The sequence below is a fragment of the Orbicella franksi genome, chromosome 13 (assembly GCF_964199315.1).
Source record: "Orbicella franksi chromosome 13, jaOrbFran1.1, whole genome shotgun sequence".
Taxonomy (NCBI): Eukaryota; Metazoa; Cnidaria; class Anthozoa; order Scleractinia; family Merulinidae; genus Orbicella; species Orbicella franksi.
In genome coordinates, this window is record NC_138157.1 from 14,783,756 (window position 1) to 14,802,632 (window position 18,877).

General features: G+C 39.7%; 1 protein-coding gene across 1 annotated transcript; it reads left to right on the forward strand.

Moving 5' to 3' along the window:
• Positions 1 to 24: 24 nt before the first annotated feature.
• LOC145464805 (uncharacterized) lies at positions 25 to 16,716 on the forward strand. The gene is made up of 8 exons (XM_081448603.1): positions 25 to 57; positions 1,227 to 2,327; positions 5,219 to 5,503; positions 7,254 to 7,357; positions 10,546 to 10,771; positions 11,109 to 11,285; positions 13,100 to 13,162; positions 13,896 to 16,716. The coding sequence occupies exons 2-7, from the start codon at positions 2,276 to 2,278 to the stop codon at positions 13,156 to 13,158; spliced, it is 903 nt and encodes a 300-aa protein (XP_081304729.1). The 5' UTR covers positions 25 to 57; positions 1,227 to 2,275; the 3' UTR covers positions 13,159 to 13,162; positions 13,896 to 16,716.
• The last annotated feature ends 2,161 nt before the right edge of the window (positions 16,717 to 18,877 follow it).

The following is an 18,877-nucleotide window of genomic DNA, read 5'->3' on the forward strand; positions in this document are numbered from 1 at the left end:
AGTGACCATAACAGTTTCCTTCCTCGTCTTTGCAGTGGGAATCTTCCTTTCTCTCAGGTAAATATACTTCCCTAATCTTTCGTAGTACCAGGGAACCCTGGCATAGTTGTAAACACATGCAGAGAGCCCGGGGAGGAGGGGTACTTCCAGAAAAGTTGGGTGTGGGTGTGCGGCCCACTTCCAAAAGCCCTTACCCTATTTATGACCAAAATCTGCGTTTTTTTGCCACCCTATTTATGACCTGTTCAAAAATTCGATAGCTTATTTATGACCGTTGCGGCTGACACAGTTGCCCCAAACATAAGTTATGAAGGTCTTTTGTTGACGGTTTTATGGATAGAGTTGAAAAGGTGCTTCTTCTGAGAAACATACCCAATTTAAGACTAGAGTGCTAAAACCATATCCTATTTATAACCAAAATGGCCAAAATCGACACCCTATTTATGACCAAAACGGCTGAAAAACCTTACTCTTTAGGGCCCCACATACCTATATTGCCCATATAAGGGGGGACAATGAGAGATGTCTCCCTCAAAATAGTACCTTTGTCCGGGTGTGTGGAAAAGCACTTTCATTAGGTGATACTAGTTTTATCACCTGACAAGCAATGATTATACAGTTCTAAGCAAATGTGTACAAGGCTTAACACAATATTCAAGCTGTTAAAGCTTAAGCGCCATCATGCTGTACGCATGATCAGTAATAGGCGGACGATAGATATTGTTGTCTTTCAATTTGACTGACGTATTGAATTCGATGGAATCGATGACAATCACTCTGAAAAAAGTTTAACTTGTTAATCATCATTAATAGGAGCTCATCACTTGGACAAGTGATGGGCTCCTGTCATTATCAGTCCTGTAGACGCCGAGTGGCGCGTAGGGCATGAAAATGCTTTCTCCAGTCAGTCCGGCATAGCCCTAAACGGATCATTAAGGCCGGGTACGGTTAGTCTCCTCCGCAGCCGTTATTAGGGTCGTCACGCAACGCGTTGCGTGACGACCCTAATAACGACTGCGGAGGAGACTAGGGTATGGTAGCTCTCAAATTAAACCATCCTACCACGTCAAGTTAGCAGTCTCAAAGGGCTGGTAACTCGTTAATAACGACAGCAATATATCAAGAATGTTTCCGTGATAAAGATCAGGTTAAGTGGTGTAATTTTTAAACTCCCACAGCTGTTTACTGTTTAATTGCCTGCGTATTTTGGTTTGTTTATTTCACAGCTATCAGTGACTGCTGAAGCAAATGTTGAATGACCTGGACTGTATTCGGCCACAACGATACGTCTTAACTTTACTCCACGATATTCTTTCAATCAGTGGACGTTTTCAAACGAATATATTTACACACTGTTAAGTCAAATCTGTAATCGGGTACGTAGTGAAGTTAAGTAGTAGTATAGAAGTATAGAGCAAGGTGGTGTTAGAAGAGGTAGCGTGCAAGTATTCAATTACAAAAAATTCGAGGTAAAAATTAAAAGACAAAGAGAGAGTGTTTACGACTTAATTATCCCAATGACCAAACTCACTGAAAACGGCGGAAAAAAGGGGCTTGCTGGAAACCAGTCGGATTGAATACATTTAGTTATAGTTATTTACAATTATTGCACAAGCGCGCGTTGGATATGAGACGATAGATAGCCAAGCGTAGCGACAAGTTAACGTTTGCTTTTATCAGCTAGCAGTTAAACCAGCGCAGTTGACCTTTGCTTAGCTCCTTCGCTTGGAGGACATTGTTGCGTGATAAAAAGATAAATTGTCCTTTTGGCTCAAAAGTCAGGAAAAGGAAATACGGCTAATAATGAATTAAGCCTGCTGGTGATGTCACTTCAATTCAGTTTAAGTCCTAGCAAGTTAAGGTGTAACTCGCATAAATGACCAAATATAGTTTTTGTGTTTAGCTAATGAACTGTTCAAATTGACTCGTGTTTTCATATCACTCAAATGGTTGTTGCTCCAAAATACATCGTTTTGAGAATTTGGATGCTTTCGTTAGGCTAACGGCCGCAAAATATGCCGGTTTCTCCAAGACACTTCGTAAAACGATCCTGTTCAATCTTACGCTAACAACTAGCCGCTGTTACACGCACAATTTGTCCATTTTGACAATGTCAGTGATCGGTTTTAGGCTTTTAGCTATTTAGAAGATTAGGTTACATAGTAACGGATAAACAGACAACGCGGAATATTATATCAAACTCGAGTTTCAGTTTCATTGGAGACGCTGAAACGTACGTGGTTTTGTTTCGTTTGAAATTTCCACTTGAGGAACCATGTTTTCCGTATCGATTTCTGGGGTTTTGTTGGTGTTTTTCGTTTCTCAAGGTTAGTACACATGTATAATAGTCTGCGCTTGTAGAATTACGTTTAATCGTTCCCGTTCTCCAGCCTAATGCTTGCCCTTTGTGGACAAAATGGAGGTTGTGAAACCGTGGAAAAAGATGCATGCAAGAGCATCGTTGGTATTGTCATTGTTTGATACAGTGGATTCCCGATTTTTCAAACCTTCAAGGGAAACGTGGTCTAAAAAATCGATAGTTGGAGAAATCGGGGATAAAAGAATAGTGTTCAGGTGAGGGGAAGGTAGGCGACCTTTGGTTCGAGCTATCGGACGGTTTGAAGATTCAAGGTGTTCGAGAAATCGGGATTCAGCTGTAACGTCCTTTCCTCTTCAATATCTTAAATGGGAAATAAACTAAGAGGGTGTGCGGAGCTGACTTACACAGGAGTTATAACGGCTTTTATGATAAGGAGGCCAGGTTTTAGATGAACGTGATGAGACTGAACAACTCGAGGCACCGCGGCAATGAAGTATATACAAACATGCCAGAAGTTTGTTTGCTTCAAAGACTTCTTAAATTCATTATGCAAAGAATCAATCCACTCTTTGTCTCGCCCTTCGACATCTCTCGCCTGTTGATTGAGCTGCTTTGAGCGAGAGAGCGAGAAAGAACTAGGCATCCTTTAATGCTTCAAAATCCCGTGACAAACATCGCAGTCATTGATTAAGATTATTGTCGCTGGGGCAGGGGGGTGGGGGGGGGGGGGGGAGGAGAGGGAGTGACATAGACCAAGTTGTTTCATTTCCTTTCCATCTAATAAATTTCGGGGCCCATAGCTCTGCAAACGAGTGATCATGACCGTAACGCTTTTTAAATTTTCCGCTGCCAAATGAAGACTCTTCTGATCATCAACTACTGCAATGATCGAAAGCGCATTCCATCCATATGCAAGTCCGCCGTTTATTACTCCCCCCCGGTTACGGGGTCGCTCTTGTTCTCTATCGTTTCGCTGTCCTTCTCTTTTGTTAACCGATTGTATCAGAGTAAAACGGCAAAATGACCCCCTATTTTATTCTCTTTTGTTTATTAGAAAACGAAATTTGGGTGCATTCGCATTAATCACGCTTCCTTGTTCGTGCCGTTGGCAACGCGCAAAAATGACATATATATCTATATTTTAAATAATGCAAGTCTGAACTTGATATAGGGATTACTCAGATTACTGCATATGTTTTTCTTGTTGTCAGAGGAACAAAGTTCTGTCCTGTGTTCATAACGCAGGCATGTGAACGCTAGGGCTAGAGTATTATAACTCCATTTCAATCGCAGTTACGTTAAGGCTGGTTTTCACTATAAATAGCACAAGCATAAGCCGCATACCCAGATTCAATAAAGTGCTGTTTTAAAGTAGCGCCTTTTGTAAGCCGAACACTTTTTAGTTGCTAATTATAAATATCTTAATTGGCCAGCGTCTGTTGCTTTTTGCTTGTGCGCAAAGAACTATCTTTTAACTCGAGCTTCCCCAGTTCTAAATACTGTGTCATTAATGCCTCTAAAATTCTTTGCATCAGAAATCGCTTCCTTGTTTATAGCGCCCTTGGCAACCGAAGTCAAACATGGGCGGTTGTTACGTATCACCGGCAACCGGTGACTGCAGACTACATCAGGCCTAAATAGCGCTTCGGTTAGCCTGAATATCGCTCGGGTTAGCTTGAATTTCTCTCATGTTAGCCTGCCTACCGAGTTAGCTCTCTATAATGGAAATAAGAATACGATATTAGTTAAAAAGTCTGCAGTCTGCAAATGCCATACGGTGTATGAAGTTACCTATGGTCCCTATGGTATGACTTTTCGGTCATAACCTGCAGATGAAGGAATCGCTGTGCTTTCAAATGAAATAATCATTTTGGTGTTTGTCTTTAACAGCCTCTTACTCTTTTTTTATGACATTAAAAAAGCTTTCCCCTTTACACAGAAAAATAACAATTTAATCGTGATTTTTAAGCGTTTCTTATTTACAGGGTTTTCTCATCGTGTTTGGGTGACATGTTTCAAACAGCTATAAAGACCCCCCTAAAAACACAACCCTTAATTTAATTTAATTTAATTTTTATCTAATGTTCAAAAACATTTGCATAAGAACCGTTTTTGATTTTTAAATTTCCGTTTTTCTTTTTAATGGCTGGGTTCTATTAAAATTGTGGTGAGAGTGGTACTCGTATAACCGTGCAGTCGTGTTACTTCAACATATTCTCGCCAAAAGACTACAAGGCATGGAGATCCTGCCAACCACCAAAAGACTACCAAAGTAGTTCAAATTTAACAACAACATCAATATTTATTTGGTGAGCGTCAGGAATCTTTATTTAAGCACGGCTTTGGGGTAACGCTGGAGGCTTGCGGCGCCACGTATATTAACCAAATGTTTTAATTTTTTGCTGGTGGAGAACAGCAGCTTGTGGTAAGTTAATATAGAGATAAAAGATGAAGGGTTTGCTGGCGAATTTGGGCCTTCGGCTGGATTACAAAAAAAAAAAAAAAAAAACACAAAAAACAAAAAACAAAACAATAGCGTCAAGAATCAGCATCATTGGTTTCTCCAAACTAAAGCGTAATTTGATCACGCTAATTTCGATATGTTCCGGCCTCCTTCCTGAAGAAATCTGCTAAGTATTTCTGTTCACCCTGGATGGGATGCTAGTCCATCGCAGGGTTACCCCAGCATTAAGTTCGGCACCCATTTATACACCTGGGTGGAGAGAGGCACTGTGAGAGTAGGGTGCCTTGCCCAAGAACACAGCACAGTGTCCCCGGCCAGGGCTCGAACCCGGACCGCTCAACCCGAAGACGAACGTACTAAACATGAGGCCACCGCGCCTCCATCCCCTCCTTTCTCAAGAAAACTGCTGAAGTACTGTTGTGTTAATCAAACAGTTCTAGGCCAGAGCAGTTCAAGTGAGACGGCGACCGGGAAACTTAGTCCAACGCCATCTTCAGTATTGTCCAACACTGTACCAGCTACGTCATCTGCAGTATTGTCCAACTCTGTACCAGCTACGTCATCTGCAGTATTGTCCAACTCTGTACCAGCTACATCATCTACGAATTTAGGAACTGCCGGTACTATATCACCTACTACTACCCTGCTCACTACAAAGCCCAGCGAAGGACCGACTGGATCAACTGAAGTACCAACTACACCTTCTCAAAGAGGAAAGAGTAAGTAACAGTTATGGGCGGTTGAAGAGGTAGATGTTTTAAAAATGCCCCAGAATATTTTCTTTATGATGAATTAGCATAGAATCTATCCTCAGCTGTAATTGTACAGGTTTTGCTGTAAAATACTCAAAACGCTCTGAATCCAATCAGGAAAGTTTTTTTTGCAACTGGAATGGACTTTTTCTCTCAATGTATACTCAGTGTAGTTAAAAAAAGAAAGCAAATGTCTACCAGCTAAATATACTTAACGTTTAGGCTAATAAACAGAATTAACATGCTCATAATTAATAGTAATTGGACCGAGTGGAGTACAATTCGTCACGTAATAGGCGCGCGATCACGTGGATGTCCAATTACAGATATCCAATTTGAACTTTTTGTAATTGGATACCTGTAATTGGATACCCACGTGATTCGCACGTCAATTATACGCGCTTTAATGACTTCCTTCTCATTGTTTCCTACAGTTTTTAAAACTTATAAAAATCGCCACAAAACATTTGCGCTCAAAAGAAGTTCTCAAAAAAGCACTTTCAATTCCGAAATTTGTTTTAGACACGATTAATTAGTAATTAGACCCCGTGTCGTACAATTCACGGAGCAATCGTGCTTGTAATTTCAAATCGGCCTCGCACTTCGCGTTTGTCCGATTTTCAAATTACTCGTGCGATAGCCTCGTGAATTGTACTCCACTCGGTCCAGTTGGCATTTTTCGTGACCCTGTCACTCTACCAGTTGATAAACTTATATTAATTATGATAGCTAATTCGTGTAAGCTGTTAAATTTGTGGACAACCGTTTAAACTTTATGATAAGCAGAAAACAATGAAAACTTCTTCCAGCTAAGTCTAAATTCTCTGTGATCATAATTCAGTCTTCCAACAAACCGAAGTACTATAAATTTCTTTCTATTTTAACTGATCATGAGACCTTTGCGGGTAAATTGTAAAGAGAATTTCCATGAGCCGTTAGTTGGGATTTTCTGGCGTGAAATGTGTATGATTTTTCACCTTTCCACAAAACGTGCATGAGTCTCTTATGCAGCCCTGAACCGACTGACATACAATGAGCCTGCTACTTACGCAGACATCCTTTTGGCTCATAACACATTCCTAGCTAACGTTCATTAAGGGAGAATGCGTTGCGCGCTAAAAGAATGGTTGCGTAGGCTAAGTGAAACGCGTATTGTGACTTGGTGACCATTAACACCTGTTACTATGTTGATAATTAACTTATGGATGGTTTTTATTTTGTGGTTAGAACAAGATCTGGGATTAGTCATTACCATAGCCTCTAATGTAGCCAGTCTCCAAACAGGGCCCTCTTTGGCTTTTTCTACATAAACGTTTTTCATTCGACCAAAAATTTGGTTTTTTCAAATTCTGAAAATTTCCAATGGCGAAAGATACAGCACTTTAAAGCTGATTGCTCTGAAAGGTAAATTTTTCTTAAAGTTTCTTAAAAGGAGGCAACCTCGCAAGGTATACCTTGATTTTTCGAAATTATCTTCCTGGAAACTTCCGAACCATTCGAATTTGCTCCTTGATTTTCAACAGTTCTTGTATTTTCAAGAAACTTTCTCAGGACACTTCCTTATAATTCGCGAACTTCCGTTCGAAAGTTTGGCCGAATGGAAAGCTCCCAGGCCGAATTTTATTTGATGATTTGCATGGTTGTCTCACTGAAATGTGTACTGATATAGACTGCTGCTTTATTGTTAATATTATTTCTTTTCTTTGTTCTTGTTCAGCATGTGCCATTCTTGGCGTTGTCCTCGATAAACCTTGGCAAAAGGACCATGGAGATCAATTATCAGACACATACCGGAACGAATCTCACGCGTTATCGTCTGCGGTGAGTAGATAGTATAATTACTTATATGCCTTCCTAACAACCGACTTACCAGAATTTTTGTTACAAGTTTAGAAAAGAAAACATCGTCTGTGTTAAACTTAAGTAGTTGACTATCCATCCCTCGCGAAAATATTGATGCGTCAACTGTTTCCCCGTTATACGTACGAGGGTTATCGCTCGCGCGACTGACTGTTGGACTTGAAAGGACTTCACCACGGATACTTTATTTTCACGGTGATAGTTAGGCAGGAAGTCCGGCTCTGATTTTGTCGAGCGAGAAGCAAAACGACGATAACGAAAAAATGGCCGACTCGTTGGTCAAAGAGAGAACTTGATATATTAAGTGTTTTACAGGACAGTCATCTTGAAAACAAGACAGGAAAGTGACCTTTTGAAACCAATGGTAAAGAGATACAGTTGTTACACACATTTGGGCGGCGAATATCACGCTGATTGAAACAAATACCATATTTTAAGGTCAGATTTAGCTGTAGTTCTTGGTTTGGAAATCCGTCGTTGCACATCTTGAAAATTCAAATTTGGCGCGCTTTAGAAAAGCTGAAATCAGACATTGATAGCGAAATTCTGTTCGATGGGTTTTTGGCTGTATATAATTTTATCGCTGGAGGGCGATTAAACTATTAGGACCACTGTGATCACATTAACTTACGTGAGTCTATCACGCCAGTGTTTCTAACAATATACATGGAGTTATAGAGATTTGCTGACTATTAGAGACTGCATGAAAGGGACAATGCAACAGACCAACTTTGTCCCGAGCTGTTCAGTTTCCGAACTGGCGGCACGTCAGAATATTGAACGACTACGACGTATAGCGATTAATTTCAGGAGTGGCTCCGACCTCCGAATGAACTGAGAACGAGTATGGTTAGCTATTTATAGCACCCCGGTTAGTCTACTTTTAACTCAGGTTCGCCTACTGTTCACTCTGTTCAGCCTAACTAGCGTTCCGGTTAGCCTACAGAGCGCTCCGGTTAGCCTACTCGGTTAGCTCTTAATATTCCCTAATCTTTCGTAGTACCAGGGAACCCTGGCATAGTTGTAAACACATGCAGAGAGCCCGGGGGGGGGGGGGGGAAGGGGGCGGGCTTCAACCAGAAAAGTTGGTTGGGGTTGTGCGGCCCACTTCCCAAAACCCTTACCCTATTTATGACCAAAATACGTGATTTTTGCTACCCTATTTATGACCTTGCCAAAAATTTGATAGCCTATTCATGACCGTTGTGGCTGACACAGTTGCCCTAAACATGAGTTATAAAGGGCTTTTGTTGATGGGCTTATTGACAATGATGAAAAAGTAGCTTCTTCTAAGAAATATACCCAATTCAAGACTAGAGTGCTAAAACCATACCCTATTTAAGACCAAAATGGTCAAAATCGTTACTCTGTTCATGACCAAAACGGCTTAAAAACCCTACCCTTTGGAGCCGCACATACCTATATAGCCCATATAAGAGAGTACCCCCCACCCCAGGTAATATTTGTAATGGTAACGCAATATATTCTTAAAATAATCTCTTTCCGGCAGCCAGCTCCCTGGTGGTGTAGTGGTCATGAGGCTCGCTCATGACCCAAATGACCTGGTATTGAAAACTGTCTTCTTTTTCCTTGTTTAGAGGAAAAAACCTAAGTGTCCGGAGCCATTCCTGTAATTAACGCCATGTCTAAAAAAGGCGCCACCTTGAAAAGCACCACCGAGGTGGCAGTAGACACATTTGGCTAACTTGTTTGCATCCTTGTTGCCATCCAGTTCAGACCACGAGATGATTCATTTGGTAGATTACAATTGTGCTTGATTCGTTACGCGCAACTGAGTGTGCAAACAGAACAATTGTAACCTCCCAATTTTTTTTTAATTTAACAATTTTTTTATTTCTCCATTGTTTACATTGACAATTACAGTTACAAGCATATTTACTAGACGCACTAGCAATAAAAAAACACGAAACAAATAAATAAACAAAAAATATAATGATAGTAAAACACTACATTATTTTTTCCTCCATGATTTTTTTTCTGTATCATTGTAAACCATCTTATGTTAAGTTGTTTTCTGTAAACAGTGTGCAATGATAAAAACTGAACTGAACTGAACTGAAGAAACTGAAACTACAATAAATAAATAAATAAATAAATAAATAAATAAATAAATAAACAGATAGACTAAAAACAAATAGACAAAATAAACAAATGAATAAAGTACAAGACACATGCTGAAAAAACTTTAAATTGATGCTTAGTTAAGAGGAGGCATTATTTTTTCCTATTTTTTCTAGTGCTTACGGGAGCCTGTCATTTTTCTTGGCAATTTTTCTCTCTATGTGACAAACTAATTTGATCTTTCAAAGAAAACTCTTAATGTTTGTTTAGTTTTGTTCAATTTACATTTATATATAAATGATTTAGCTATTCACGTAACCTCCCAAATGAATCATCTCATGATCTGAATTGGGTCTCATCAAGGATGTAAACACGTCAACCGAATCCCTCTATGGGGACCATACTCGCAGAAATAATGGTATCCACTGACCAGCGGTTGGGAAGCGAGCGGCTCAATCGAATCTCTCAGGTCGCCCCTGAGTTTGTTTTCATGATTTGTCATGCTTGCGCAGTAAGGAGCTAAGACTGGAGGTACGAAATTGAAATAAACGTCAGACAGTCTTTCACACGAATTTCTTGTGCATACCAGCTGTTTTAGATTTTAATCTAGACATGTGGCAGTTGGTTCCATAAGAAAGAGTCAGTTCTCTGAAAATGCTGGCCCTATCAACACGTGATACTTACTCCTCGGTCATCCTTGTAAATAGCCAACTTGTCTGCCACTTGCCAGTTAGGATTTTTATATTTAGTCAGATAGATATATTTGTTTCTTTCAGTTTAAGTGCCCGGCTAGCTAGGAATAGCTAAGCGCATTTACTACTATAAATTAAACAAGTCTTTCAAACTCTGTCGATGTGTCTTGGAAAAATCGCTATAAACGTATTACAACCTGCTCTCTCCTCAAAATTAATTATTATTTAAGCCTAATTAATTTCTTCGTATCATATGGGCGATCTAGGAGCACTTCGGGTACTAGAGAAGGTAGTAAATCACAATTTAGAGCACTACTTTGTCCAAAAATGCGGGAAAATCGTCATCAAAAGTAACATGTTTCTTCGCACTCACAGCTGAAAAACCTGTACAACAATACTGAGAAGTACCAAGAAGTGGAGGTGTCAAAGGTCAATTTCACAAATAAATCGGCCAAGCTGTCTGCGGAAGCGAGATTGTGTTTGGTCTTTAAGGGAGGAGATAAGGACTTGATCGAAGACGTGTTTAAATCTAAAGTGGAAAGTGGCAAGCTCGGTGACAGTATAAAAGTCAAGAAAGACAGTGCTGAATTTGAACCTCAAGGTTAGTGATCATTTAAATTTTTAATCTATTTGAGCTTAGAACCTACCACCTCGAAGGCCGGATTTTGTTGGAGCAATTTAACACTAAGATTGTTAATGACTGAAGAACATGAGGAAATCAGATTTCCTTTTCACACGGAGTGTCATGCTCGGATGTACCGAATAGTTTAGAAGACAACGGGACAAACTAAGAACACAATTGGACACGAATGCAAGTTAATACTTTTACACACGACTGTAAGCAAGCCTGCAGATTATTTTACTGACGATACAGGTTTCCACGGTTCATAGCCGTCACCTTTTCAGTTAAAATTGAATGTTCATCATGCATTTTTCAGAGGTCGAGTTTGAGGATTGGGAAGCTGAAAAAGGAGAGTGTAAAGGCAAGTGCGAGGGAGCTGCTGGACCTTTTAAAATCGTGCGCAAATGTAAGGCAAATGCAGGGTTCAGCTGTGATGGCCTTAAGAAGACAGATGAAACAAAAGACTGTACCAAGTATTGCCCTTCAAGAGCAGGTAAGATGAAATAGTTCTACATTATACAGATGAACCTCCCTGTACGTCTGCGTCTTGTATCCAACTGCCTTCACGAAGCGAACTCTTCTCCAAAAAGCAGGGATTGGGCAGTGGTGAAAACGCTCTAATTTGGCTCGGTTGCAACTACATACAATTCCTCTAAAATACCTTATTTTTGTTAAAATCTGTCAGAGCTAATCTAATATATTTAGAAGAATGACAAATTACAGGATATTGGAAAAACCGTGTGAACAACCTTAACTTTTTACCAATTCAAAATGTCAGGCAATATCATTTCCATGATGTGGTAAAGTATGACAAAACTTCACCGAAGGAAAGTATAAATATTAAGGAGTTAAGGCCAAACTGAAGAATATATCTGCCTGTCATTAGATGAGATGTTGCCATGGTAACGGCCTTAATGCAAAAATTGACAACCAAAAAATAAACCTTATTGTAACAGTACCCATACTGGTAAATCTCCACAGGGAAAATTTTAAGAGAAATTAACTACGTTTCCTCTTCTAACTCGTGCTCTACAGCGAGAGTGTTCGTTAATACTCTAGGGAGCCACCTTACACTCTTTTTCTTTTTCTTCTCCCCCGTAAGTTATTGTACATCATTCTGTTTTTCATTAGGCATGGATTAGTTAATATATACGTGACTCGCACCGGGAAAAGCTTTTGATAGGGCTAGGCCTAAAATTACGTGCACTTTGTAGAATACGTTTCCACCCGCGCAAATCTTGTTGGTTTTCACGTAATATATCAAAAACGAAAACACCCAAAAGAGAATTGAAAATACGATGCGCAGCAGAGTGTTTTTGACGAACTTCAAGGTGTTTGTGGTCAAACAGTGTCTTGAGTATTTGATATATCTTCTCAATCGAAACCAAAACTAAGGAAGAAATGGAGAATTAAAATCCTAAAAATCTATCATAAATTAAGATCAGATATCTAAACAATGTCACGGTCATGAATTCCTTTGTTTAAACTCGACGAATTATTTGTGAGTTTGAGAACTTTGAATAGAACTGATTGATTGAGGTCTACACAAATGGCAAGGTGGTCCAAAAATAGACATCACGGGACTAAAACGTCTTTACAATTCGCTATGAGATGTACTAAAAACAAAAAAAGGAGAGCATTGGCAAACACTGTTCCAATTGAAAGTAAGAACTTGTATGATTGTATGGTCTTTGTTTCTAGTGCTTTAAGGACGTTCGCGAGAAAATGTTCTACTAAATAGATTTTGTTCAAACTTCCACTGCGGACAGGAAATGAATTACTTGTTATAGAAATGAAAAAAAAAAAAAAAAAAAAAAAATTGGGTGGTCACGGACTTCGTTTCAGAGATAAATCGTGAGGAAAACTACCCTGATTTTGAAAAATTGGCGCGCGTAAATCAGCATGGTCTCCAGGGTCAAAGATGAACTTACGGAGGCAAACTATCCTAGTAATATTTTGTATAAGTGAATACGTTGCGTTAATAATTTCAAATGTTGCCAACGTTCGGTAAAGAAAATGATCCATCAAAAGAAAAATAGGGATCACCGAACGTCCAAGATCGTTAAATCCAGGCAAAGCTATAGCAATGGCCATTTGCCCTATTATTGTTCATTTTATTACTTAGCGCGCGCTCGATGCATGACGTGGCGTGTGAATTTGCGTGCGCAGTAAGATTGCGCAGAAACAATTAGCGCAAACGTCCTTAAGTTAGGCTTTGTGAAATGATATTTACAGTCTTTTCCTTTCCATTTATATCATCGAACAAAAATGCTTATCTCCCAATCATTTATTTACTTTCTGTTTCAGTGGCTGTCGCAGTTTCCTCTCTCATCTTGGCAATAGGGATCTTCCTTTCTTCCAGGTAGAAACGTTTTCATTTTTCTTTCTTCTTTTTTTTTTTTTTTATATATATATACAATACACTTAACATGAGAAAACCCCAGCCCTAATAATTTTTATTAGTATTTAATATAATCAGTCAGTTGCCATTGAGTCTTTTCTAAACGTTACTGATGCCGGATATGGGACAAAATAAAATAGCTTATGGCGATTTTAAAGACATGGTTGTCATAGAAACGCGAAGTCACGGGACACAATTGACACCAGAAACAAAATGTTTCCTGATAATCGTTGACCGTTATAGCTTAAATTGTTTTTGTAGGAGGAGATTGAAATCAGCGGGGAAACTTTATGCTCCCTTAGGCTCCCCCCAACCCCCCTACTTAAGTAGGATTTTTTCGGAGTACACGAAGGATATAGAGTACGAATAGAACTTTGGAAACTCAGTGACAACTGCTTTCGTTGATCTCATTCCACACCAACCCCGTCCTGATGATCTCATTCGTTCATCTACTGGGAGGAAAATTTAAATTTTAAATTCCAGACTCGTAGAGATTTGAAATGGGTTCATAAAGACATTAAAACCTTCCATTGAGTTGTCATTTACCAATGTAAACTGTTCTCTTTTTTCACATGATTAATTTTAACTTTCTGTAAGAGAACGACATTTGACTGCATTTAACGAGGGTATTTTACTAATTGCAGAATTATTTAAAATCAAAAGTAACCTTGCTTATTTTTTTACTTCACTATCAGCTTTCAGTGGTGCTGACCGGCTTGGATTTCATCAAGACAGTGCATCTCCGCGAATTTCCCTGTCAGCTGTGTGCAGTCTAGATCCTTTACACTTCTAGCTCCAAACATGGTTTAGTCGAATTTGTAACTTAAAATAGTTCATTGTAAGTTTGATGCTATTGTGAGAGGACTACGTAGAACGTAAAAAAAAAAAACCTGTAGTGCCCACTGTCTACTTAACGTGTACATTCTCTCTTGTCTAAACGGATTTTTCATTTATTCCTGTAGAAACTGGCACACAGTGTCAGAGTACAAAACAGCGCTACGTTGTGGCCGAATAGCAAAAGGTTTCATGTATTGCCAATAGCGCTATATAAATATAGTATATTATTACTTATTATTTTTCACTCCTCGCTGCCCCTCCCGAGAGGCCGTGACAAATCGCCGCGCGAAAACTGGGAGAATTTCCCTTTGGTCTTGTCCCCAGTTCACTCGACTGTCACGCTAATTTTGCTGCTGGTTCTCTTTTAACATTTTTTCTTGAAGATCTATGAGAGAAAGCGGGTATTGCTCGTAGTCTATGAGTAGCTGTAGTTTTGTTTATAAGAACTGTATTTGATTAGTTGCCTTTTATTACCTGGGCCCCGTCCACACTACACATTACGCCGGAGAAAGTTATGGAAAACGCAGCTTTAATTTTATGGTTAGGCCTACACAGTCCACACTAATCAGTTACGAAAATGGAACTTTTCGAAAACGTTCTTCAAACCGGAGAAATTTGAAAACGCCGGCTTTCAATTTTTGTGTGGACTGAAAACATTTTGAAACCGGAGCTTCTCGAAAACGATGACGTCACGACAAGAGCCCATCACTTAAGGTTACAGTATACCTTCAGATCGGCAATTTTCTTCAAATTTGGATTTTTGGTTCAAAGTAATGATCGAAGAGTAATCTCTAATTTCTGAAAACAAAATTGAAAAAAACTCAATATTGGCGGAGAAATGGAGGTTTTACGTTACGGCCGGAAGTAAAAGTTCCCTCTTGATTGACAGCCCTATAACGTGTACGCAATCAACCGAGACTACTTTCGCGGGAATATATGGATACCACGAATTGGCTGGCTATTCAGATCCAAGCATTTTTCGTATTAGATGTAATTCTATTAAGTTATAAGTAAACATGGGCCACGGAAAACATTGTTTACCACTTCGAAAAAGCGAAGAACGAATGAAAACATATCAATGAGTGAAGAAGCGAAAGTTGGCCTCGCGGATGAAGCTATAGCTATCGTATCAAGCGGGCGAAAAGATCGAGTCAAGAGTACAGAAAGATTTTGTAAAAATTTGGGAACTCGACAGCTATAACAGCGATGTTTACATTGACTCTTTTGTTGAGTCCGATACTGATGAATCGCCCAACTCATTGAGATCCATTGGAATATTATCCATGCACATTTACTCCACCGCGCTTTCTTTTGTTCAGTTTGTTCTCGTCGCCCAGCCACTCTAGCGTTCGTATCCTTTTTCGTCTTCCCCATTTTGCCAGACCAGCTTCAAGAAAAACCGAGCTACAGAAAAATTATCTCTCCGCCTTGAGCGCATTGCGAAACACAAGGGTTTTTTCGAGATTCACGCGTAAATTTAACCGCGAGTTAATGGTAGTAAATTTTCCAAGCGCTGATTGGCTCAGTGATCTGAGAACCCAGTTGAAGGCGTTTGTGGGCGGAGTTTGTTTGCGAAGCAAGAGATTTTTCTTAGCGCTGTTTTCTCGAATAAATTTTTTCGCTTGAAGCAGACACTTTAAAGAGTTACAACTCAAAGGGGATTTGTTTGATTGCCCTCAAATTTGGACAGTAGCTAGATTAACATATAAAAAACAAAAACGTGTCTGCGAATTGTTTATTTCGACATATTTTTTCTCCGAGAGCAATTTTTGTACGATCACTTCACATTTTTTAAATCCTATTTTGAAAATGTTCTGTAACTTTTCACTGCAATTGAATGTGGAAAAACGCAGACACGCTTTTTTAGCGCTTTTTGTCCTGAAACCGAGGAAAAAAATAAATTGGCGAAAAACAAAATTCGCTTTGACTTGTAGCTTCCAAAAGGTGATTAGGACGTTCGCATTTAGTGGCCGTGAAAAAATCGGCACTTCATTTTATTTCAAAATTTTTGGTATGGTTTGATAGCCAGCTCTATAAGCTTTAATTTGATATAGGGGTTTAGGTATCTACAGCTTAAACTACACGCGCTACATCGCTTGGACGTGAGACACCCCTGAAGGTATACGGTAACCTTAAAGCGTGTAACTCCCATATGTCAAGGCATTTTTATATACCGGTCTTCTTTTAGGCTCCTTTTCCCGCGAAATAGGTCAGTTCTAGTCTACATTAGCACACATCGGTAAGGAAAGAAATGGCGGTTTTTTCTTTTTAATCTTTCGATAAAATGATGACATCAGTTAAAAATTAAGTCCGTGCTTGTGCCTGCGGGGGTCTGAATTCGCGGTAAATTCAAACTAAAAATAGATCGGTCTGTGAAAACTCCGTGACATGAATATGGGGTAGTTGCACGCTCCAAGTGATCGGCTCCTGGTCACGATAATCATGTGAATTCCCCGACCGAGTTTTCCACAAAGACAAGACTAAAATGAAATGACCGGTTATTGTTGCATTTTCAAATTTCTCTGGCGTAGTGTGGACGGAAAACATTTCTTGCGTTTACAGAGTGAACACACCATTTTCAAATTTCTCCGGCGTAGAGTGTGGACTGGGCCTTCAATCAAGTGTGCTGTATGTAGGTTGTAAAGTGTAGCTGAGTTGACCAATAAAATTAACTAAAACAATAAAATTAATACGACTCATTGTGGGGGTGGGGGTGGGGGTGGGGGGCAGGAATGAGGAGGAGCTTCGAAAGAGCGACTCTTAAGCGACTTTGGGCCTCCTCCAAAACAAGGAAGTTACTACCTGGAGGTCCCTGATAAAGTGATCATGTTTTCGACGCAACAGATAACTCAAGTGGTTACGTTTTGGAGAAAGAATTTGTTTATAGAGACCTTTGGATGCACGTTCCTCGCGAACAGCTAACCGCTAATCCTAAGTGGAAATCCAGTATGGCGGCGCCTTTAGTTGAATGTGTATTTTGTGATGCTATATTTCTTTAGAAAGCTCCACATGCTAGAAAACATATTTTTTATTTGAAAAAAATGGCGATGTTTTAACAATTTCCAATGCAGTAATAAGGTGATTTCAATTCGTTACAATTTATTCCAATCCTAATCAAAGCTATAACAAAATTTTCGAACGCGATTGGCTATCAGCAGCTTGATTTGGGCATTAATTGGACAGTGCACGCGTCATGCTTGTAATTGGACACAGTACGCGTCATTTTGCGCGCGCTGTTGCGGTGCACTTTGTTGAGTTAAGTGCTGTGTTTTTCAGCATTCATGACGACGTTTAATCGTTCAGCGTTCAATCGATGGTTTGTTCGTTTCTCGAATTTTGTCATAGTTTTGATTAATTGGTAACAGGGCTTCGCGTCGTCCGATTCAGTCTGTAATCATACTCATGATTAACAAATCGGACTCCCGCATCGCGGTCGTCCGATTTAGTTAATCACTCGTATGATTACAGACCGAATTGGACTCCACTCAGTTCTATTACCATTATAAATCGACTAACGTCCGAACGACAAACATCAAACTGCGGTTACACGTTTGCGGTTAACGTGTATCAAAAAGGTCTCTAAATGATGCTATCCAGTCACGCTCGCTTTCGCAGTAACGTTATATCGTGACTGTAGGTACCAATTGTCCCTATAAACGCTATTCGTGGTGGTAGCAGGACATACAAAAATGCTGTGAAAGAACCCGTTGGGGGATATAGCGGCACTAAAACCGCTCAAGGACAGAAAAAAGTGGAAGTCTAGGTTAGACTTATCACGATTTCTGCAGCATTAAGCGAGTAGGAGTAGCTCTACTTCCCCATCGCTGGGTTACCTTTATCCCAGCATTGAGTTCGCCGGTACCCATTTGTACACCTTGGTGGAGAGAGGGACTCTCTACTACTTTCCACTGAAGGTTGCTAATGACGTCATTCAATCTTGTATCCTTGAGATGATGGTGCCCACCCCCAGACCTCACTCCAGTTTGACCAACTTTGAGCTCACTCTAGTTCAATCATATACATGTAAGTGCAGCTTAAATATGTTGGACGACTGCTACGTTGCAGACTGAAGACGCACGATTATTGTGTCATCAAAACAACGCTGTCTGTTAACTAGACTACACTGGGTGTAGGTGCTACTTCCTGCGCATGCTCCCCCGTTTCTGTAGTATTTTCTTTATTTACTTATCTTCTTTAACATAAAAGTGGCCCTGACAACAGTGTCGACGTTTTTCCCGAAGTCGAGTATTGGTAGTTCGAAAGGGAGAGACCATTTCTTTAATCAGCATAGAATTAAATATAACGTGAGTTATGAAAAGTGTTAACAGACTTCATTGCAGCCAGTTGTTAAGGAAAGCTTAAGCCACAATAACAGAACACGAATTAGAGAGGTGAAAAATTTCAGATACAAAATTTACGGACGATTGTTATTAACATAACTAAAAGCTACTTGTTGTCCATAGCTTTTCACGAGTTGTTCCTGTCGAGATTACAATGTTTTTCTGGACAATGAAACAGCTCCCTTCTACCCATTGATGGCTTAAAAGTTCGGAGAAAACTTGCAAAAAAAAAAAATCGTTCCTTGCGTGGACCATGCGCTCTCCACACTCCACGCGAACTCATCCGCCAAAACAGTAGAGCATGGGCCGTCATTTTGCCGCTGTGTGACAGGCTTAATACGACGAACAAGGTGTACACAGGGCATACGTGTGTCAGGCCCAGACTGAATATCATGATCATATATTTTTCTGCCGAAATTATTAATTAAGGCAGAAAATATTCAGCAAATATTTAGGCAGAAAATATTCTTGTGAATATTCTTAGATTATAGCATAGAGAATTTCCGT

Excerpts from the sequence above, each read along its gene's own strand:
- LOC145464805 (XM_081448603.1), top strand. The coding sequence starts at position 2,276 with ATGTTTTCCGTATCGATTTCTGGGGTTTTGTTGGTGTTTTTCGTTTCT. Across the intron at positions 2,328-5,218 it reads GGTGTTTTTCGTTTCTCAAG|TTCTAGGCCAGAGCAGTTCA; the intron begins GTTAGTACACAT and ends TTAATCAAACAG. Across the intron at positions 10,772-11,108 it reads TGCTGAATTTGAACCTCAAG|AGGTCGAGTTTGAGGATTGG; the intron begins GTTAGTGATCAT and ends TGCATTTTTCAG.